The sequence below is a fragment of the Phacochoerus africanus genome, chromosome 15 (genome assembly GCF_016906955.1).
Source record: "Phacochoerus africanus isolate WHEZ1 chromosome 15, ROS_Pafr_v1, whole genome shotgun sequence".
Lineage (NCBI taxonomy): Eukaryota > Metazoa > Chordata > Mammalia > Artiodactyla > Suidae > Phacochoerus > Phacochoerus africanus.
Genome location: NC_062558.1, coordinates 11,966,125 through 11,990,782, shown reverse-complemented (window position 1 = coordinate 11,990,782; position 24,658 = coordinate 11,966,125). Strand labels below are relative to the sequence as shown.

At 38.2% G+C, this 24,658-nt stretch overlaps 1 protein-coding gene across 1 annotated transcript in view; it reads right to left on the bottom strand.

The window, feature by feature from the left end:
• The window catches only part of ELP3 (elongator acetyltransferase complex subunit 3), a 106,745-nt gene that overhangs the window by 60,402 nt on the left and 21,685 nt on the right, over positions 1-24,658 (bottom strand). The window contains exon 7 of the mRNA XM_047760810.1: positions 22,931-23,085. Coding sequence (XP_047616766.1) covers positions 22,931-23,085 — 155 coding nt within the window. The remainder of the gene's footprint in view (positions 1-22,930; positions 23,086-24,658) is intronic.

Here is a 24,658-nt window from a genome sequence, read left to right as displayed (position 1 = left end):
GTCATATTAAATAAAACAAAAGAAAGTGGAGAGGAGGGGGTATTTAATGATCACAGGAATAATTCACATGAAATGTCTTCTACACACACAAAGTCTTTTTGCCAAGCTTATTAATTTTTGCAATGACTTACAAAATTACAAATCATTTTTCTCTTTCACTGAAAACCAAGTATCAGAGTAGTGAGTACCATTTTATTTTATTTCATTGTATTTTTTTTTTTTTTCTTTTAAGGGCTGCACCTGTGGTATATGGAAGTTTCCAGGCTAGGGGTCAGATCGGAGTTGCAGCTGCCAGCCTATGCCACAGCCACAGCAACTCAGGATCCGAGCCACACCTGAGACCTACACCACAGCTTGTGGCAACGCCAGATCCTTAATCCACTGAGTGAGGCCAGGGATTGAACCTGCATCCCCATGGATACTAGTTGGGTTCTTAACCCATTGAGCCACAAAGGGAACTCCATGAGTACCATTTTAGATTCAAGCAGTTTGAGTTAACAGCCTTCATGGTGGCCTAAAATCCAGAAAAGTAAAGAATGACTTGCCAAGTGGGCTCTTTGATGATGTGATGGGACATGAACTAGTATTTACAGAAGCCACTGTGGCTAGGGACTGTGCGACACTCTCCATACAGTGCATGCTCCCGGCAGCAATTTGCACAGCGTCTACCATCCCCATTTTACAGATAAAGAAACTGAAGTGCCTAAAGTGATTAAATACTTTGTCCAAGGGTACAGAGTTCAGAAAATTCAAGTCAGGATTTGAAGGTGGGTCTACCTGACTTCAAAATCCTTGCTGTGTGTTTCACTCTACCACACTGCTTGGACAGTTCAGCATAGGACATTAGATCTGTCTCCTCTTCAATTTCTAGAATGAAATAATTCTTCTCACTCTGCAACTGCTCAAACGTTCTAGAATGAAATAAATATTCTTGGTGCCCCCTTTCACAATTTTCTCAATGCCTTGGGTAGGATGAGAGAAGTCTTTTATTAACCACTTAATCTCCTTCTTTCCAAAGAAGTTCATATTTTTTTCGTAAAAAATAAAAACAATAAAACCTTCATAGTTTTCTAACTACTGTTCCCCTTTAAGTTCATTCATTCAAAACTGTCAATAAAAACTAACTTATTTAAATGTTAATAATAATCATTAGTAAAAAGGTTAAGAATCACCTTAATGATTCTGAAGTCATTTACTCTAGACATTCAAAGCCTTTTGCACTATTACTGTACTTCTAAGGTTTTATATAGGATTACCAGAGGCAGCAAAAACTAAAGAACTAGTTCACAGTTACCAAATGATGAATCCTAAGATGAAAAAGGACTTGGATCTTATCACATCTTGCCTATGACAGGATACTTGGCTTCTCTGAGACAATCAGATCAGAAAGTCCCATGCCTCTCAAAGAGGTAGGGACCAAGGCATGCATGCAGTAACAGCAGTCTGTAATGCCACAGGAATATACTCAACTCACCTTCTTGGAATACCAATTATAGTCTTTGGAGAAAAACATTATTTTTTAAAAATTAAAACACTAATATATTATGGAGAAAGTAAACTACATGAAGGTTAATTGGGAAAAAAAAAACAAAACCAAAACAAAACCAAGAAGCAGAAAGTTCTAAATGAGTATATTTAACAAAGGGAGAGCATCTTATAATCAGGTATTCCAAAACTATATCATAAAACCTATTAATTGATATTTCTATAAAGCACAGTATTTTTCTTTCTTCGTCTTCTTTTTCTTTTTCTTTTTTTTGCTTTCTAGGGCCACACTTGTGGCAGATGGAAGTTGCCAGGCTAGAGGTTCAATGAGAGTTGCAGCTGCCAGCCTACGCCATAGCCAGAGTAACACCAGATCTGAGCCACGTCTGCGACCTACACCACAGCTCAGAGCAATGCCAGATCCTTTAACCCACTGAGCAAAGCCAGGGATCAAACCCGAATCCTCCTGGATACTAGTCGGATTCTTAACCTGCTGAGCCACAGTGGGAAATCTATGCACAGTATTTCTTTCATTTTTTTTGTCTCTTTAGGGCTGTACCTGAGGCATAAGGAGGTTCCCAGGCCAGGGGTCGAATCAGAGCTGTAGCTGCTGGCCTACACCATAGACACAGCAATGCTAGATCCAAGCTGAGTCTTCGATCTACACCACAGCTCACCACAACACCGGATCCCTAAGCCACTGAGCGAGGCTGGGGATCAAATCCTGCATCCTCATGGATACTAGACAGATTTATTCCCGCTGATCCATGACGGGAACTTCCGAAGAACAGTATTTCTGAAAAGGATGCCATTAAGTAAGCAAGCCTGGCAGTACAATATTACCCCACATTACTGAGAAAAACCATAGGCAACTGCGCAGATGGGAATTTGTCTAGAGGAAAGAGACGTTCACTAGCTAATCTCTGTTGCACAAATCATCAAAGCAGCAAGCAAGACTGACAGAGAAAGCTGCTGCAAGGATGATAAGGTCTCTTCATAAGCAGTTAGAATATAGTACAGGACATAGAGAAAAACTTCATTCTCAAACAATAAGTTAACTCTATTTCAAAAACATCTTTCCTTGGGGTGGGGGGAGGATGCCATTACCTTTTACAGAAACAGAAATGGAGGAATAAAAAATAACTGAAGTTTTAAAAAGATATTATTCTCTATTTACAAAAGGCTTTTACTGTTATCTTCGCTTTAGAATTGTATTCTCTTCTGAAAAATAATTAAGCAGAAATTCTTACCAAATTTGAGCAAAAACAGTGGAGTATTTTCTAAAGGACAGAGTATAAGGTCATCTTATACAGTATAAGATCATTTTTAAAGGACTTTTTGTTAATGCTATATTTAGTCCTACATATCAATAAATCTTGCCTCCTCATTTAACACAGATGTGAAGACATCAATAGGATTGGTTTTTAAAATATGCAAATATGTGCATAAAGGCTTTTAATTTATCTAAGCAAAATATCTGAGCTGGAATTTTATGGCCTGCCATAACCTGCCATATCATTTAAGAGAGCCAGCCTTTAGTAATGAATTCAACCACCATACCTTTGGGGCGGGGGGAGGGTGCAGACTTGTTATGTTCTTGGGCATTTAGGAAATGTACATTTTCCAACTCTAATCATGAGCTTTCAAGGAACAAAGTCAGGACTTCTGCCCAGGTTTTCTGATTCCAACTCCACTTCCCTTCTTGCGGCATTATGGGGTTATTTTATATAAGCCTATACTCTACCAGTGTGGGGCTATGTTGAATCCTATACTTTTTTATATGTCATAGGAGGGGCACCAACTATAAAAGATGCTAATGTGCTCTGTGAAGCATAACTTAAGACAATAACTTATGTTGATAGCATTTTTTTTTTTTTTAAAACTAGGGGGCATTTGGGTAGCAGGAGAAGATGGGACAATCACCTGGGAATATAAAAGCAAAGAAAAACCAAATGCTACCCAGTCTTTAAGACAAAGCTCAAATACATGTCTCCTCCCGGGATATCTTCCCAGAGCCCTTCAGTAGGTATGTGTTCCCATCCCCAAAGTACCCTGCCAGTACTATGAATAGAGTTTGTCCTGTTATTTGTGGATATGTCTGTCTGTCCACCTATACTAGAAGCTCCTGGAAGGCAGAAGGCTCATATATGTTTGGAGATAGGGGCTTCAGCAAAAAAAATGCTCCCTCAGTATTAAGGAAAAAATACAAACATGAAAATGAATAAATGAATTAGGCATAACTGAAGATATAGAAGGTCTCTCTCTATTCCCACAGCAGCCTCTAGATAATTCTACTCTTGCAAGCAGTTAACCCTAGAAGGTATCTAACACTAGGCTGGGTATTCTACAGAAAGTAAAAGATACAGCAGTTCTTGTCCAAGAGATGCTCAACAATCTAGCTGTGGGATAAGACACACAGGTAAAACCAAGAACCACTTAAAAATAAAGAGCTAGAAGTGGCAGAAATGTAAGTGAATATAAATGATTTCTTAGAAAGCATGCTTCTATTTCTGGAAGAAAGAAAGTGACCTATAAAGGTGACATCTATTATTACTACATACTGTCCCCTCATACTAAGCCCCCCTGCCAAAGGGGGACACAGAAGGAAGACAGCACGCCAATGTGCAAGACCCTTTATTACTTTCTATAAACTGGTTTTGATTCACTCCAAAAAGGCTGTGGCATCAAAGGACAGCTCTGATTACTGAGTAATATGCTGCAGTCCTCTCTAAAACCTCTGTCATTCATTAAGTTGGATGTGCCTTACATTAGATTTCCTTTGTGAAATGTCACTGAAGGTCTAGGCCAAATTCCTGAGAGGCTTATGGAACATTTCCAATGTGGACATCTCTCCACCTCAAACTCAACCTGCTCAAACCAAATCACAAAGAAAACAGTAACGGTATGTAGACAAAATATTGATTTTTATTACTCACAATGTACAAACTCTCTTCTGCAACTGCAGTCCCAAAACGAGTAAGCAGAATTTATAAGCTTCACTGGACAGCCGAAGGTTTGTTTGAATTGCCAAATAAAATCTGGGGTTACTGGTGTAATTCTTCAGTAGCAGCACCACAAAACACATTCTCTTTTTTGGCTATAATATCTAGAAAATATCTCAACAAAATTTTATGTTCTTTATAATGCTTGCTAATGACATTCTAACTTTAAGAATGATTGAGTTGGATGTTTGAGGATTTAAAAATAACATTTTCCTTTTGTGATGGTGGTCTGGTTGTCAAGTTTGCTTTCTAGACACTGGCAGTTACGTCAAGAGGGTCTATAAAATAAGCTTTTGGACTTCATATTAAGATGGCAGAATAGAAGGACTGGAGCTCAACTTTTCGCCTAAAAACAACAAAATTTACAACCAAATGCTGAGCAGTCTTCAACCAAATGGACCGGAAACTGTCAAAAAGATGTCCTACCCCAGAAGACAAAGAGGAGGCCACATCAAGAGATAGGAGGGGCAATTACACGATATAAGCAACCCCATACTTCCTGGGTGGGAAGCCCCACAGACTGGAAAGTAACTGTTTCACAGAGACTCACCTACAGGAGTGAGAGTTCTGAGCCCCACATCAAACTCTCATGTGTGGGGATCTGGCACTGAGAGAAAGAGCCCCCTGGAGCATCTGGCATTGAAGGCCCGTGGGGCTGGTGCACAGGAGCTCCACGGGATGGGGGAGAAGGAGACCCCATTGTTAAAAGGCACACACAGATTTTCACCTGCACAGGGTCCCAGGGCAAAGCAAAGTCTCCATGGGAGACTTGACCACAGTTCTTGGAGGACATCCTGGGAAAACAGGGGTGAAAGTGGCTTGTCATGGGGGAAGGACATTGGAAGCAAAGCTCTTGGGAATATTCAGCAGTGTGCCTTTCTCTGGAGGTGGCCATATTGGGAAAATCTGGCCCCACCCATCAGTGCTGAGAAGCCCCAGGGAAAACAACAACCCAGGTGGGATCAAAGCCCCACCCATCAGTAAACAGGCTGCCTAAAGACCCTCCAGGCACAGAGTGCATCTAATCCCATCCAGAGACTAAGCCCCACCCACCAGAGGGATAAGAATCAGCTCTACCTACCAGTGGGCAGGCATCAGTCCCTCCCATCAGGAAGCCTACATCAAGCCCCTATACCAACCTCAGCCACAAGGGGGGCAGACACCAGAAGTAAGAGAGGCTACAACTCTATTATCTGTAAAAAGGTCACCAAACCAAAAACCTACAAAAATGAAAAGACAGAGAACTATAACTCAGATGAGGGAGAAAGGAAAAACCCCAGAAAAATATCTAAGTGATTAGGAGATTCTCAGCCTCCAGGAAAAAGACTTTAGACTGTTGATGCTGAAGATGATACAAGACATTAGAAATAAACTGGAGGCAAAGATGGATAATTTAGAGGAAACAGTGAGCAAAGAGATACAAGATATAAAACTTAAACAAGAAGAGATGCAAAATACAATAACTGAAATAAAAAATTCATTAGAAGCAGCCAACAGCAGAATACAGGAGGCAGAAGAATGAATAAGTGAGGTGGAGTTCAGATTAGTGGAAATTACAGATGCAGAACAGAAAAGAGAAAAAAGATTGAAAACAAATGAAGAGAGTCTCAGATAACTCTGGGACAACATTAAATGCACCAACATCCGTACTATAGGGGTGCAAAGAGGAGAAGAGAGAGAGAAGGGACAGAAAGAATATTCCAAGAGATAATAGCTGAAAACTTCTCTAACACAGGAAAGGAACCACTCACTCAAATCCAGGAAGCACAATGAGTACCATATAAAATAAACCCAAGGAGGAACACCTGGAGACACACATTAATCAAACTGACCAAAATTAAAGATGAACAGAAAATCTTGAAAGCAGCTAGGGAAAAGAAACAAATAACATACAAGGGAACCCTGATAAGGTTACTGGCAGAATTTTCAGCAGAAACTCTGCAGGCTAGAAGGGAGTGGCATGATATACTTAACATGATGAAAGGAAAAAAACCTCCAACTAAGACTACTTTGACCAGCAAGGCTCTCATTCAGATTTGAAGGAGAAATCAAAAGCTTCACAGATAAGCAAAAGCTAAGAGAATTCAGCAAAACTAAACCAGCCTTACAACAAATACTAAAGGAACTTCTCTAGACAGAAAAGAAAAGGCCGAAATCAGAAACAAAAATACCACCAATGACAAGGCTCACCAGTAAAGGAATGTATACAATAAAGATACGAAATCATCCACACACAGTTATGGCACCAAAATCAGAACTAGTGAGAAGACAAGGATACAAATGCAGGACACTGGAGATGCACTTACAATTAAGAGACCAACAACTTAAAACAATCTTGTATATATATAGACTCTTATACCAAAACTTCAGAATAACTGCAAACCAAAAATCTACAATTGATACACAAGCAAAATAAGAAAAATCAACTCAAATACAACCCTAAAGATAGTCATCAAACCAGAAGAGGAAAGAACAAGAGAAGGAAAGAAAAAATAGCAACAAAAGCAAATCCAAAGCAATTAATAAAATGGCAATAAAAACATACATATCAATAATTACCTTAAATGTTAATGACTAAAAGCCCCAACCAAAAGACATAGACTGGTTGAATGGATAAAAAAACAAGATCCATATATATGCTGTCTTCAAGAGACCCACTTCACTTCTAGGGATACATACAAATTCAAAGTGAGAGGATGGAAGAAAACAGTCTGTGTAAATGGGAATCAAAACAAAGCTGGAGTAGCAATACTCATATCAGACAAAATAGACTTTAAAAGGAAGAACATTTTAAGGGGCAAGGAAGGTTACTAACTAATGATCAAAGGATCAATTCAAGAAGAAGATAAAATAATTTTAAATATCTATGCACCCAACATAGGTTCACCGCAATATATATGACAACTGCTGACAATCATAAAAGGAGAAATGGACAATAACACAATCATAGTCGGGGACTTTAACACCCCACTTACAGCAATGGATAGATCATCCAGACAGAAAATCAATAAGGAAACACAGACCCTGAATGAAGCATTAGACCAGATGGACTTAATAGATATTTATAGGATGCTCCAGCCAAAAGCAACAGAATACATATTCTTCTCAAGGGCACATGGAACATTCTCTATGATTGATCATATACTGGGCTAAAAATCAAACTTTGGTAACTTTAAGAAAATTGAAATCATATCAAGCATCTTTTCAGACCACAACACTATATGACTGGAAATTAACAAGAAAAAAACTGCAAAAAACACAAACACGTGGAGACTAAACAACATGCTACTAAACAATAAATGGATCACTGAAGAAATCAAAGAGGAATTAAAAAATACCTAGAAGCAAATGACAACAAAGTTACAACACTCCAAAACCTATGGGATGCAGCAAAAGCCCTTTTAAGAGGAAAGTTTATAGCAATACAAGCGCACCTCAGGAAACAACAAAAAGCTCAAATAAACAAGCTAACTTTACATCTAAAGCAGCTCGAGAGAGAAGAACAGACAAGACCTAAAGTTAGTAGAAGGAAAGAAATCATAAAGATCAGAGCAGAAATCAATGAAATAGAAACGAAGAAAACCATACAAAAGATCAATGAAACGAAAAGCTGGTTCTTTGAAAAGATCAACAAAATTGATAAACCCTTAGCCAGACTTATCAAGAAAAAAAGAGAGGACTCAAATCAATAAAATTAGAAATGCAAAAGAAGTAACAACAGATATCACAGAAATACAAAGGATCATAAAAGACTACTATATGCAACTATACACCAATAAAATGGAAAACCTAGAAGAAATGGAAAAATTCTTAGAAAAGTATAATTTTCCAAGACTAAACCAAGATGAAATAGAAAAGATGAATGGACCAATCACAAGAACTGGAACTGAAACTGTGATTAAAAAATGTCCAACAAACAAAAGTCCAGGACCAGATGGCTTCACAGGCGAATTCTATCAAACATTTATAGAAGAGCCAACACCTATCCTTCTGAAACCATTTCAAAAGATTGCGGAGGAAGGGACACTCCCAAACTCATTCCATGAGGCCACCATCACCGTGATACCAAAACCAAAGATACCAACAAAAAAGAAAACTACAGGCCAACTTCACTGATGAACATAGATGCAAAAGTCCTCAACAATGGGAGTTCCCGTGATGGTCCATCGTTAACGAATTCAACTAGGAACCATAAGGTTGCAGGTTCAATCCCTGGCCTTGCTCAGTGGTTAAGGATCTGGCATTGCCATGAGCTGTGGTGTAGGTTGCAGATGCGGCTCGGATCTGGGGTTGCTGTGGCTCTGGCGTAGGCCTGCAGCAACAGCTCCGATTGAACCCCTAGCCTGGGAACCTCCATATGCCATGGGAGTGGCCCAAGAAATGGCAAAAAGACCTTAAAAAAAAAAAAAAAAGTCCTCAACAAAATACTAGCAAACTGCATCCAACAGTACATTAAAAGGACTGTACATCATGATCAAGTGGGATTTATTCCAGGGATGCAAGGTTTCTTCAATATCTGCAAATCCATCAGTGTGATACACCACATCAACCAACTGAAGAAAAAAAACCATATGATCCTCTCAATAGACACGGAAAAAGCCTTTGACAAAATCCAACACCCATTTCTCATAAAAACCCTTCAGAAAGTGGGCATAGAGGGAACCTACCTTAACATAATAAAGGCCATATACGACAAACCCACAGCAAACATCATTCTCAATGGTGAAAAGCTGAAAGAATTCCCGCTGAGATCAGGAACGAGACAAGGATGTCCACTCTCGTCACTACTTTTCAACATAGTTTTTGAAGTCCTAGCCACAGCAATTAGAGAAGTAAAAGAAATAAAAGGAATCCAAATTGGAAAGGAAGAAGTAAAACTATTTGCAGATGACATGATACTATACCTAGAGAATCTTAAAACTACCAGAAAACTGTTAGAGCTCATCCATGAATTTGGCAAAGTCGCAGGGCACAAAATTAATACAGAGAAATTGACAGCATTTCTATACATTAACAATGAAAGATCAGAAAGAGAAATTAGCGTAGCAATCCCATTTACCATCACATCCAAAAGAATAAAATACCTAGGAGTAAACCTGCCTGAAGAAACAAAAGACCTATACCCTGAAAACTATGAACCACTGATGAAAGAAATCAAAGATGACACAAATAGATGGAAAGATATACCATGCTCGTGGATTGGAAGAGTCAGTATTATCAAAATGACTATACTACCTAAGGCAATCTACAGATTCAATGCAATCCCTATCAAATTACCAAGGACATTTTTCACAGATCTTGAACAAAATATTTTAAAGTTTGTTTGGAAGCACGAAAGACCCAGAACAGCCAAAGACATCCTGAAAAAGAAAAACGGAGCTGGAGGAATCAGGCTCCCCAGCTACAAAGCAACAATCATCAAAACTGTATGGTACTGGCACAAAGACAGAAATATAGATCAGTGGAACAGGATAGAAAGCCCAGAATTAAACCCACACACCTAGAGCCAACTAATCTATGACAAAGGAGGTAAGAATATACAATGGAGAAAGGACAGCTTGTTCAATAAGTGGTGCTGGCAAAACTGGACAGCCATATGTGAAAGAATGAAATCAGAACACTCCCTAACACCATACACAAAAATAAACTCAAAATGGATTAAAGACCTAGATATAAGACAAGACACTATAAAATTCTGAGAGGAAAATATAGGCCAAACACTCTCAGATATAACTGACAGCAACATCTTCTCAGATCCACCTCTTAGAGTATTGACAATAGAAACAAAAATAAACAAGTGGGAGCTAATCAAACTTAAAAAGTTTCTGCACCGCAAAGGAAATCCTAAACAAAATGAAAAGACAACCCACAGAATGGGAGAAAATCTTTGCAAATGAATCAACTGACAAGGCATTAATCTCCAAAATTTATAAACACCTTCTGCAGCTCCACACCAAAAAAACAAACAACCCCATCAAAAAATGGGCAGAAGATCTAAACAGACAGTTCTCCAAAGAAGACATACAGATGGCCAAAAAACACATGAAAAAATGTTCAACATTACTCATTATTAGAGAAATGCAAATCAAAACCACTATGAGGTACCACCTTACACCAGCCCAAATGGCCATCATCCAAAAGTCTACAAACAATAAGTGCTGGAGAGGGTGTGGAGAAAAAGGAATCCTATTACACTTTGGTGGGATTGTAAATTGGTGCAACCACAGTGCAAAACAGTATGGAGATTCCTCAGAAAACTAAAACTAGAATGACCATTTGATCCGGCAATCCCACTCCTGGGCATCTATCCAGAGGAAACCATGACCCGAAAAGACACATGTACTCCAATGTTCATTGCAACACTATTTTCAATAGCTAAGACATGGATACAACCTAAATGTTCATTGACAGAGGAGTGGATAAAGAAGATATGGTACATATACACAATGGAATATTACTCAGCCATTAAAAGGAATAATACAGGCATTTTTAGCAACATGGATGGACCTAGAAATTATCATGCTGAGTGAAGTCAGTCAGACAATGAGACACCAACATCAAATGCTTTCACTGACAAGTGGCATTTAAAAAAAGGACACAATGAACTTCTTTGCAGAACAGATACTGACTCACAGACTTTGAAAAACTTATGGTTTCCAAAGGAGACAGGCTGGGGGGTGGGGGGGATGCGCCGGGGTGTGGGATGGAAATTCCATAAAATTGCATTGTGATGATCATTGTACAACTATAAATGTAATAAATTGAGTAATAAAATAAAATAAAGGTTCTGCCCAACACAAACTGATCATATAGAGAGGAACAGAGTTCTGATTTTTAAATGAGTTAAACCTATGAAAAACTAACCTGTTTAACACAGCTTAGAGTCTAATCAAGGACCATGCTAGCTGACAAAGTTTAAGATAAATGAATAACAGCTCCTGATATTTTGGGTTTTGTTTCTTTCATTAGTTGACAGGAATTCTACCACTTTACACTCCTAATGAGATAGCTGAAGAACCAACAGCAACACAGTACTATAGAAAAGAAAAAAGCAATCACGGTTATTACACATTCCTTTACTATGGTATTCATGTTTCAATTTAAAGGCTATACACATAAATGCATTACAGAAAAATTGTCATTAGCAGAAAGTGACTGCCAGATGAAAAATAATTTTCAAACACACATTTTAGATAAAGATTCTCATTCCAAGAGAAATCTTCAAACCACAGAATATTAGAAAAAGAAGTAATTTTAGAGATAATAGTCCTACCTCCTCATATTTTATAAAAGAAACTAAAGCGCAGAACAAATAAGTGGCTTAAACCAGATAATAATATAATAACAGAAATAAGCCTGAAATCTAATTCTTAAATTATAATGCTGGTTCTTTCCACTACATTCATCTAACGACATATACTAAGTACCTTCTCGCTTCAAGGCACTGTGCTAGACATATGGGATTCTCTCTCTTAAGACATTCCCTATTAAAGGATATAGAAAAAATGCATCATACAGGATTAGATAATGACAGCACTAACTAAAACCATTACTCTTGGCCTCTGAAAATCAAAGTAGGAGGATGACTAAATTGATGGATGCAAATACAATCATATAATTATGTCGAATGTTAACAGATTAAACACTTCAATTAAAAGGCAGACACTGGAGTTCCCGTTGTGGCTCAGTGGGTTGATAAATCCGACCGGGAACCATGAGGTTGCGGGTTCGATCCCTGGCCTCACTCAGTGGGTTAAGGACCCAGCGCTGCTGTGAGCTGTGGTGTAGGTTGCAGACGTGGCTCAAATCTCGGCGTTGCTGTGGCTGTGGTGTAGGCCGGTAGCTATAGCTCTGATTAGACCCCTAGCCTGAAAACCTCCATATGCCAAGGGAGTGGCCCTAGAAAAGGCAAACACACACACACACACACACACACACACACACACAAAAGGAAGATATTGTCAAAATGGATAAAAATACAAGACTCAACTAATGCAGACTACTATCTGTAAGAAACCAATTTTCAATAGAGAGACACATCTGAATGGAAAGTGAACAGAAAAAGCTAATACATAGGGAAAACAGTAAGCACCAGAAGGCTGTAATGGCTGTAGTAACATAAAAAAAGAGAAAACTTCAAGACCAGAGATAAAGAACATTTCATAATGATATAAAGGTGACTTCCTAATAATAGAAAGCTCATACACCAGGAAAACATATCAGTGATAAACGTGTATCACCTAGCAGCAGATCTTCAAAATAAGTGAAATAAAAACTAATATAACTAAAGGGAGAAATAGGTAATTCTCTAATCACATCTGAACAACACTATAAACCACCTTGACTTCATTGATATTTATAGAACATCACATCTGACAACTGCAGAACACATGTTCTTTCAAATATATATAAGTATGTTCACCAAGAGAGACCATATATGCTGGGCCACAAAATAAGTCTCAAACAAACAAATAAACAAACAAACAAAAAACCACTAAGGAACTGAAACTCTACAGAATGGACCCTTCTCTGACCAAAACAGAATTAAGGTAGAAATCAATAACATTAAGAAATCAAGAAAAAAATTCCAAGTTTTTGGAAATTTGGAAATTAAACAACCCATTTCTATATAATCTATGGGTCACAATACAAAGGATTTTAGGAAACATTTTTTTTTTCAGTCTTTTTCGTCTTTTCAGGGCCACTTCTGTGACATATGAAGGTTCCCAGGCTCGGGGTTGAATCGGAGCTGTAGCCACTGGCCTATGCCAGAGCCACAGCAACGCCAGATCCAAGCCACATCTGCCACCTACACCATAGCTCACAGGAACGCCGGATCCTAACCCACTTAACCCACTGAGCAAGGCCAGGGATCGAACCCACAACCTCATGGTTCCCAGTCCTAGGAAACATTTTGAATTGAAAAACAATTAAAATACAACATATTAAAATTTGTGGGATTCAGCCAAAACAGTGCCTAGGGGGAAAACTTAAAGTTTTAAATACTTATATTAGAAAAGAAAAAAGCTCTATACCATTTATATACTTAGGCACAGAAAAAAGAAGAGCAAAGAAAATATAATAATAAAGATAAAAGCAGAAATGAATGAAGTAGAGGACATAAACAAAACCAAAACTTAACTTTTTGCAAGGAACAACAAAATTGATAAATCTTAACTAGTCAAGAAAAAAAGAGAGATCAAATACTATCAACATCAGGCCTGAAGGAGGGGCGATCACTAACATCCTATAAACATTAAAAACATAGTAAGGGAGTATTATGAATACGGGAATTTGATGACTTGGATGAAATAGACAAATTCCTTGAAAAATATAACCTAACAAAATGGGCAGAAATGAAACAAAATCTGAATATCCCTTTACCTATTAAAAATGACTGAATTACCCATCTGAAACCCATATAGAAAACTCCAGTCTTGAATAGTTGGATAGAAAACACTTAAAGAAGAAATAATGTTCATCTTATATGAACTCTTTCAGAAAACAGAGGAGGAAACGCTTTGTAACTTGTTTTATAGGGGGCTGGCATAACAGTAAAACCAAAACTTGACAAAGAAATTACATACAAGGAAATCACAGACCACCATTTCTCATGAACGAAATCCTTTAACAAAGTACTAGCAAGATGAACCCAGTGACATATAAAAAAGAAAATACATTATGACCAAATAAGAATCAATCAAATTAATCTACATTATCAGAATAAGGAGGAAAAGCTTGATCATTTAAATAGTTGCAGAGAAATCATTAAGCAAATGAGTTAATGATAAAACTTTGAGCAAACTTCTTCAATCCAATAAATGTATCCAAAAACTCCTAAGTAACACTGTACTTAACACTGCAATATTAAATGTTTTCCCTATATTTACGGGGCATAAAACAAAGAGACTTGCTCTCACCACTTCTATTTAACACTGTACAGTGTCCTTGCCGGTGTAAAAAGGCAAGAAAAAGTAAAGCATGCTAATTCAAAAAGGAAAGTTAAAAGTCACTGTATTTGCAGATTACGTGATTGTTTTTGAAGAAAATCCTAGCAAATTCACGAAAACAACTTTTAGAACTAAACAGTGAATTTAGTAAGGTCATATGATATAAGGTTAATACACAGAAAGGAATTGTGTCCTCTAGACACTAGCTGCAAACAATGTGAAAATAAAATTTTTCAAGGTTTCATTTAATAGAGCATCAACAAACAAAAATATTTTTGAATAAATTTAATGAAAATCTTACAAAATCTCTCCAATGAAGACTACTAAGAGAAATTTTAAAAAACACTGAAGGAAAAGAGGAGACAGACTATGTTCATAGATAGGACTATTCAACATTGTTAAATTGTCAATCTTAGAGTTCTCTTGTGGTATATAGCAGGTTAAGGATCTGGTGGTGTCACTGAAGCAGCTTTTGGGTTGCTGCTGTGGTGCAGGTTTGATTCCTGGCCTGGGAACTTCCACATGCCACAGGTACAGCCAAAAAAAAAAAAAAAAAAAAGGCAATTTAACCCATATTGCTATATAGTTTAAATACAACTTCAATCCTACCTTGCATCTACCTGAAAATCATACTTTTTAATAGAAATTGACAAGAATAAACTTTATATAGAAATGCAAAGGACCTAAAGTATCCAAAGCAATCCTGAAAGACACTGACAGAGTTAGAAGACATACACTACAAACTATAAATCTACAGTAATCAAGACAGTGTGGTATTGGCAAGAACTGAAAAACAGATCAAACTGAAGACAGTTCAGTCTCAAATTTATAGCCAATTGATTTTTGATAAAGATGCCAATACAATATAAATGGGAAAGGGAAGAAGTTTTTAAACAAGTAATATTGAAACAATTAGATACGTATATGGAAAAAAACTTCAACTCCTACCGCACACTACAATAAGATTAATTCCAGATGGGTCACAAGCCTAAGTATGAAAGATAAATACAAAAGCTAAAATCATTCTAGAAGAAAATGCAGGAGCATATCTTCTTGCTTTGGGAGGCAGGCAAAGGTTTATTAGAGCTAATACAAAGGTAGTAAGTGAAAGAAAAAACTGCTAAAATAGATTACCAAAACAAAAAACTCTGCTCAAAGATATTAACATAATGAACAGTCAAACCACAGACTGGGCTTTCCTATGTGCAAAATGCAGATCTATCAAAGGACTAGAATCCAGGTTATCTAACAGCCCAATAATAAATGGGCAAAAGATTTTAACATACACTTCACGAAGGAAATATATACAGAAAGTATAAGCACCTAAAAAAAGTGTTCAACACCATTAGTTATCAGGAAAATGCAAATTAAAACCACAATGAGATACCAATACATACCCAGTGGAAGGGCTAAACTTACAAAGACTGACAACACTTTATGCTGGTGAGGATGTGGGACAACTGAACACTCTTACATTACTGGTGGGAGCCCAATGATACAACCACTTTGGAAAAATGTCTGGCAATTAAATCTGAACATATGATGCAGCAATTCCACTTCTAGTTATTGCCCAAGAGAAAGGAATACATATATTCACAAAAAGACTAGCACAAGTATGTTCACTGAAGTTTTACCATAATAGCTACAAACTAAAACAGCTCAGCTACCCATCAACAGAATGGTTAACAAACTGTGGTCTGGGTCTCTGAGTACATTGGATCCTATTTAGCACTAACAAGGTGAGGGCTACTGAAACACCCAACACTGATCAATCTCAAAATATAGTGCTCGGTGAAAGACCCCTTATACAAAATAGTACATTGCTATCTGGTTTCATTTGTATGAGGTTTTAGAATAGGCAAACCAATCTATGAAAGGGAAAAAAAATGAGAATCATGGCTGCCTCTGGGAGGTGCAGGTAAGGATTTAATGGGAAGAGGCATGAGGAAGTTTTCTGGAATGATGGTAATGTTCTATATCTTAGTGCTTTGTTGTGCACATATATGCATGTTGGAACCCATCAAATAATACCCAAGAGATTTGTGCATTTCACTATATGTAAATTTACTTGAAAAGAAAATACCACAGTGAACTATTGATGTATATGACGATGTATTTGGAGAGAAGTGGACTGAAGTCTGCAGCCTAATTTTTTTTTTTTAATTGTCTTTTCAGGCCACACATGCGGCATATGGAAGTTCCCAGGCTAGGGGTCGAATCAGAGCTGTAGCCGCCGGCCTACGCCACAGCCAGAGCAACATGGGATCCAAGCTGCATCTGCGACCTACACCACAGCTCCTGGCAAAGCTGGATCCTTAACCCACTGAGTCAGGCCAGGGATCAAGCCCGAGTCCTCATGGATACTAGTCGGGTATGTTACTGCTGAGCCACAAAGGGAACTCCTATAGCCTGCTTTGAAATGCAATGAAAAAGGAGAGAGAGCACGAGTTCCCATTGTGGCTCAGCAGGTTAAGAAACCCACACAGTGCCTCTGAGGATGCAGGTTCAAACCCTGGCCTCATTCAGGATGGTGAGTGAGCTGCAGTGTAGGTCGCAGATGTGGCTTGGATCCTACACTGCTGTGGCTGTGGTGTAGGCTGGCAGCTGCAGCTCTGATTTGGCCTCTAGCCTGGGAACTTCCAAATGCCATAGCTCAGGGAAAAAAAAAAAAGAGGGGTTGATGGATGGAGAGAAGACTGGTGAGCTGGATAAGGAGGTTTAAGAATCTAGGTTAACAGGTATGTAATGTTCACTGGAAATTTCTTTCAATTTCTGTTTGAAATAAAACACTGGAAGAAAATAACTAATATCAACTCTTTCTATGATGGCTAAGATCATATCCTAGGGCAGCCTGCCAATGCTAATAATCCTGGTCACCATCTATAAAAATCTAGTTGACCAAGGGAGGAAGTAAAAGTGGTCAATATGCAAAGGGAGGGTTGGCAGGTATGAGAGCCAAAGCCCAGAAATGCAGGAGGTTCTGAGGCTCGCCAGGAGGAGAGCGGTCACTTTCAGGCCTGCTCAGGCTGCTCTGCTTTCTTCATTACTCTGCAAGTCTATGAAATTGTCTTCTGAGCCTGGTACTCAGCATAATCTCGCACCCTCACTTTTTCAAGACAACGGAGGAGATAACTGGAGGATTTAAAGTCACTGATGGAGGGGGAAAAGAGGAAAGAACGGAAATGAATTAAAAATTCCACAGGGAGAAGGTATGACTCACCCACTTCTTGATGGGTAACTACCCTCTTAAATTGCATCGTGTAAAAAGAGCCAAGGAGCATTAAAAACTGAATGCAAAACTGCTTCTGGGCAAGGCTGATTAAAAAGGAATAAAACTATTTTAAAAAGCTGTTCTGAGTTATTTGACAACATTTGCACTCTGGCGAGCGGGTGACTCAGATCCCACCACCGGTGCTTTTCATTTCCAGAGCTATGACTTTTAGAGGATGACAGTCAGCAGTAATTGATGCTCTCTGGAGACCACCGATGTCTCAGTCTAGCTGATAGTAATGAGTGACTATCACTTTGCTTGATTTAATGAGCCTCCACAGAAACCATACCTGCTTTGTCCTTGAACTCTGTGTTCACTCACTTTCCAATGTTTCCATCTGCAAGGATACAACATACTGCTTGCTACTAACCAAGTTCACCTTGTCAGGGCTTTTCCTTATCCTCACTCTAATCTTTTAAGAAAAAAGCTGAACTTGAATCAGACGAGACACATGATAGCAAAGCAGGGACACACCTGAGCTGATAGCAGAACATGACCTTAATTAGAACAAAGACTTCTAACCTTACACATCGTTGCTGCATCTGTCACAAAATGTAACCTTTAACTTAAAATTAATCTTTAAAAGAAAAACAATCACTCATGCCAAGCTAGTCAAAGTCAGTATTATAGCTGTGGAGTTGTACTAATGTCAGCTACTAGTAAAATAAATATGAAATCATCACCTTACATCTGAGAGGTGGGCCTCCCTGGGTAACCCAAACAGTTTTCATGAACACCCTCTGTGCAAGATAACTTAGAGAATAGCAAGTTAAATATATCTTCCAAAAATTTTGAAGAAAACATGTTCAAAAAACAGTATCTCTGGACTGCTCTTTATTTTGCAAAGATGTTAACATCTGAAAATACTGTTCTATGTCTCTAGTTCTAGTCTCTAGAAGCAAACAACTATTTCAAATTGTACAGTTTCTCTAAAAAACAAATATCGATTCTATTATAGGGGGTTGGCAGTAAACATTTACCTCAATGAAGCAAACATGATGCCACAAATCACCTTTTTGCAGATTATCTCATAAAAGTACAGAGACCAGGAGAAAAGAGCAAAACACGTCAATAGTGGGTTGGCAGGATTCAGTGTAACATTTATGGGTGGTTTTATGGCTCCCACAGTGTACTCTTATTACTTCCCAAGAGCCATTCATGAGATTTGTTGCAATGAAGACTCAAACCACATATAAATTTTTATCTGAAAGTAGAGTGTTTGTTGCCCTCTTGAGGCAAATTCAAGAACAGAAACAAAACAACGCTGGCTCTGCCTAGTCCATTACAGAAAGAGGCTTTCTTCTCCAAAGGGCTTTTTCTACACCCACATGATGATCTGAAGTTATAGGACAAAAGTCCACTTTCATCCCCAAAACAGACAATTTACCAACACCACTAGACACAGGACCATTTCTGTAAAAATAAGGCTAAAACCACACACAAAGAACAAAACAAAAACTTTTAAGTTTCAATTGGTGAAAATGTCAAACTAACCACATCCTAAAAATTCATTATGCAGATCTCCAGTTGGCCAAGCTCACATGACCCAGGGCACCCAAACTATAGGCTGAATAGCATTGTGGCAAACTTTCAAGGGGGTTGGGGGCAGGAGGAGACCAAGATATTTATGGCTCAAATCCACTTAATGTGCAAGGTCTGCAACACGAAAACAGCTGCACTGAGAAAAGAATATATAATGCATAAGCACGGGTGGAAAGATGAGATGGTCCAAACAGATTATTCTGAGAGGGAATTCTCAAGAGTTCAATGGTTTTCAGTCAGTAACCCTCCTAGGTACTATTGATGTCCTAATGTTATGGGGCTTTGAACTATTTAAGGCTGTTTTTCCTCCAACCGCACTTTAGTCTAAGCTATCATCTGATTTTCAGTATTATTAGGAAGAATGAGCTGGATTACATCATTACTCCTCTAAAGTTTGACAGACTTCTGCATTTTACTAAGTATGACTCATATTCGTGAATGATCAAGGTTTTCAATGAGCAGTAAAAATATGGTCCCATCTCATCTTGTTACTAAAGCCCCTGCAGGATGGAGATCTCCCTGGCCAGCTGTTGCTCAAAGTCCAGATTCATGGACATAGAACTAACTTGTCGCATCCTCTAGCAGCAACCCAACAAAGCAGGCTGCTTCCACATATTCCCTCTGTTGTTGAATTCTACCCAGGCCTCCCAAACTACCCTCAAGATTTAGTTACACTTATGAAAAGGTCTCTCCATTTTTTTTCAGTTTTATAAACCCAAAGGAGAGCAAAAGAAGTTAAGAAATAGGAGAAGGGAGAGCACAAAAAGATGCCCTTGTTCCTAATTCCAAGAGGCAGCTCTACCCAGGTCATAAGCTGTCAATATCTGGCCAACAGACTGAACATTCAAAATGCATTCACACATTTGCTCATGGCCACTATGTGCCAAGAACTGTTTTAATTACAGGGTAATGAAAGCACCCTTATGTTCATTCAAAATTTGGTCCTACTTATTTCCCTACCAAAAACTCTCTAAGTTTTTGGTACATGGCCTTCTTCCCCAATATAAAAGAAAAGCCAGAGAAAAAGCCTGAAGGCACTAAGAGAGGGCATGCAAGAGAAAAGAAACCAGATTTCTCCCAGCATTTTGAAGCTCTGATGGTATACACACATACGTGCCCATACACACATGGATACATGCTCAGTACACTGGCCTGCACTATAGCGAAATGCAGGCTCTGAAAGCAAAGCTGACTGGGTTTCTCAGCCCAACTCTACCAACTGTGTACCTGGGGCAAAATGCTTAATCTCTCTGTGTCTTAATGTGAAATAGGGATAATTTAAATATTTAACTCAAAGATTTCGTATGAGTATTAAATAAGTGAATACTTTTCACAATGCCCAGCACACTGTACATAAATGTCATTTCTCAAGTCCATTTCTCCTCAACTCTAATGCCCATGACCATTGTCACTCTACCATCTCTTCCAGGTGTTTATATTAACACATGCATGTACACAAAAATGATGGCATCACACGGTAAAAACTGCCCTAAAAATTGCTTTTTCCATCCACATAGTCATAACAGCACTATCCACAGTAGCCAAGACACGGAAGCAACCTAAATGTCCATCAATAGATGAATGGATTAAGAAGATGTGATATATATGTACAATGGAACACTACTCAGCCATAAAAAAAGAATGAAATAATGCCATTTGCAGCCACATGAATGCAACTAGAGATTCTCATACTAAATGAAGTCAAAAAGAGAAAGACAAATACCATGATATCACTAATACGTGGAATCTAAAATTCACAAACGAACCTTTCTACAAAACAGAAACAGACTCACAGACATAGAGAAGAGATTTGTGGTTGCCAAGGGGGAGAGGAGAGAGAGTGGGAAGGACTGGAAGTTTGGGGTTAGCAGATGCAAATTATTACACTTAGAATGGATAAGCAATGAGGTCCTACTGTACAGTACAGGGAACTATATCCAGTCTCTTGGGATAGACATGATGTAAGATAATAAAAGAAAGGGATGATGTGTATGTATGACTGGGTCACTTTGCTATACTGTGGAAGTTGACACAACATTGTCAATCATCTATACTTTAATTTAAAAAAAAGAATTAAAAAATTTTGTTCTTCATGTGGTATATCTTGGAGATCTGAAACTCTCCCGTACGGTGATCCTGTCTATTTGCATGGCTACAAACACCATCTATGAGCTGATAATCCCCAATTTTATACTGTCAGCCCAGACCTCTCTGGCATAGCCCATGGACATCTCCACTTGAAAGTATCCTGGGTATTTCGAACTTGGGGAATCCAAAATAAGATTCTTGATTTTTCTCCCACAAATGTGTTCTTCCCTCTGTCTTTTCCATCTCAGTGTACGGCACTGCCCTTGATCACGTCCTACAACCAAAGCCAGACAGCAGCAAGAATGACCTTCTTACAGACCTGAACATGTCACTCTCCTGCTTAAAACCATTCACCTACTTCCTACAGCATTTCAAAACAGTTTTTAAGTCCTCAAGAGCATGCATGATCCAGCCCATACCTAACTTTTCGAGCTTACTTCATAACATCCACTCCCTTGTGTGCTGGGATCTAGCCACATTGGCTCCTCTCTCTTCCTGGAACACTTCAAGTTCTTCCTCATTTCAGTGTCTTTGTCTCATTTTTCCCTGAGCTTGGCCTGACTGAGTTCTCCTTCGCCTTCAAGTCTCAGCTTAAATACCACTTCATGGACAGAACCCATAGAACCATTCCATCACAGTAGTCTATCTTCATCATAGCACGCACTGTTTGTTATTTGCTGAACCAGTAGAATGTAAGCCTCATGAGGGCAAGGACAACATCCATCCTGTTCACTGTGTTGTTCCAATGTCCAGGCAGTGCATGGTCCCCAGCGGGCCTTCAATTAACGTTTAGTAAATAAGAGGGAATAGTATGTAGGAACTTAGCTAGGCATTCCTGAAATTTCTGAAAATAAAACTACTTAAGACTTTCACTTTTTAAATCATAGAACTATATATGAAACCTGAGTATTCTTCTTGCTAACAATTAAGATGTAAGATATTAAAAGAATGCGTAATTCTCTTCTGTCAACTAGAATTTGAAATGAATAAATGATTCATTCAAAAATAGTTATTAATAAAGCAATAATTATTAGATAACAGTCCCTTGTTTTGTTGATTTGATAGCAGTCTTTCAGATTAAGAGCACCCCCCAGTGCTCTTTAGGGTGAGCTCACCCAGCCCAATCAAAGCTACTCCTGCAGTTTAGGCCAGCCTACTAAGACTGAAAAGATCTCACAGTGATTCTGTGAGAATACTAATGCCAATGACTCATATCACTTTTTAGAAACATAATCCCTCTCCTCACACAACAGAAGTAACTATAAGAACTAGGACTGCATGAGAAGATGGATGTGAATTAAACTTATTATGGCAATCATTTTATGTCACATGCGAAATCAAATCATTATGCTGTACGCCCTGAACTTACACAGTGCCTTATGTCAATTATATCTCAAAAAATTGGGGAACAAATTTATTTAACCTTACAACCCATGAAAAATATGCAAATAAAAAGAACGAAATCCTCTCCCCTCCCCACCCCAAAAGAACTGGGAATGTTGACACAGAGCAAAAGAAATTCTCATAAGCTGCTGCTCAGAGGATAAACTGACAACCACTGTGGAGAATATGATAAAATAAGCATTTCTTACTTGACTGCTTCATAAATATTGTTGGAGGTATGCCCTGATAAGGCATCATGTAGATTTCGAATAAAATAGTCTCTGTATTCTTCTGGAAGGGCCATAAATGTTCCACCCATCACAATAAATTCCACTTTATCCACACTGTGACCAAGTTGTTTTAACTGAAAGACATACAAATTCATTAGCCATTAGAAAGATACAGTCAACTACCCTAAGAGGGTATCGCAAATTTCTAATTTTACATCACCAATGTCTTCATCAGTATAGTTTAAAACTGAGAAGCAATTAGGAGTTTTCCGGCTTCTCAACAGGTTAAGTATCCCGTGTTGTCACTGCTGTGGTGTGGGTTATATCCCTGGCCTGAGAGTTTCTGCATGTTGCAGGGGCGGACCAAAAAAAAAAAAAAAAGAAGAGAGAGAGACAGAAGTAATTAAACATATTAAGTGAATTCAATGGGATTAAAAAAAAAAAAAAGACTCCAGGATATTAAAGAAAAATGATGATAGCTCAAATGAGGAAGATTAAGAATTAAAAGTAAGGAATAGGAAGTTTGATGTCAATACCTGCAAAGTTAAGTGAAAATTTAAAAAGACACAGAATATAAATTAGAGGGCGGTAAAGCAAATATAATAATACATAATAAACAAATATTTACTGATTATATATTTTATGCCAGACTTTGTGGTCAGCACTGGGGACAAAGAAGACTATTATACGCAACATAATCAGGACTTGATGCAAATGAAAGCAAACACGAGGTCAGAAAGAAAAAGTGAGAAAGCAATTGTAAATTAAAATGTTAAAAGGTGTTTTTTTTTGTTTTTTGTTTTTTGTTTTTGCTTTTTAGGGCCGCACCTATGGCATATGGAAGTTCCTGGGCTAGGGGTAGAATTGGAGCTGCAGCTGCCAGTCTACACCACAGCCACAGTGACAACAGATCTGAGCCACAACTGCAAACTTCACCACAGCTCATGGCAAGGCCAGATCCTTAACCCACTGAGCGAGGACAGAGATGGAACCCGTATCCTCATAGATTCTAGTCAGATTCATTTCTGCTGTGCCACAAAGGGAACTCCCTAAAATGTTAAAATTTTAAATCAATTGTGAAGATTCTAGGCACAGGTGGCACTTCAGCCTGTTTGGGGGGGGGGAGTAGGAAAAGTCTGATAAAATCTGATATATGTTGTCTCCTCTACTTGGGGACAGAATGGTACAGATCTTTCAGTTTTTCAACTACAATAAGCTCAGATTCTAATTTTTAAAAACAAATATTTAAATTTCCTGCCATATCTTAGGCTTGGAAAAAACTAGGTCAGGTAGACTATAAATTATGAACTCTAATGTAAAGAGGATGTCCACATTTAATATAGGCAAAAAGTTACCTTTTTTTATATTTGTTTCTGAAAATAGTAAATAGCTTATACATACATACATTCTTATACATATGTAAATTGTTACACATTCATAAGCATACATGCATGCATATGCATACACACGTAATATATATTTGTAAGGATGTGTACAAAGCTATCAACATTAAAATAATACTCTATACCTATGAGTGTTTACAAGGGATACATAACAATCTTCCTGGTAGTTTTTTCAAAATACCTTGCCTGGATCTTAAACCAGACTTAATCAGAACTCCAGAGGTGAAGAACTGGCATGCATTTTGGGAAAGTCACTCAGGTGATCCCAGTACTTTTACAGCTCAGAAAAGAATCACTGCTCTCT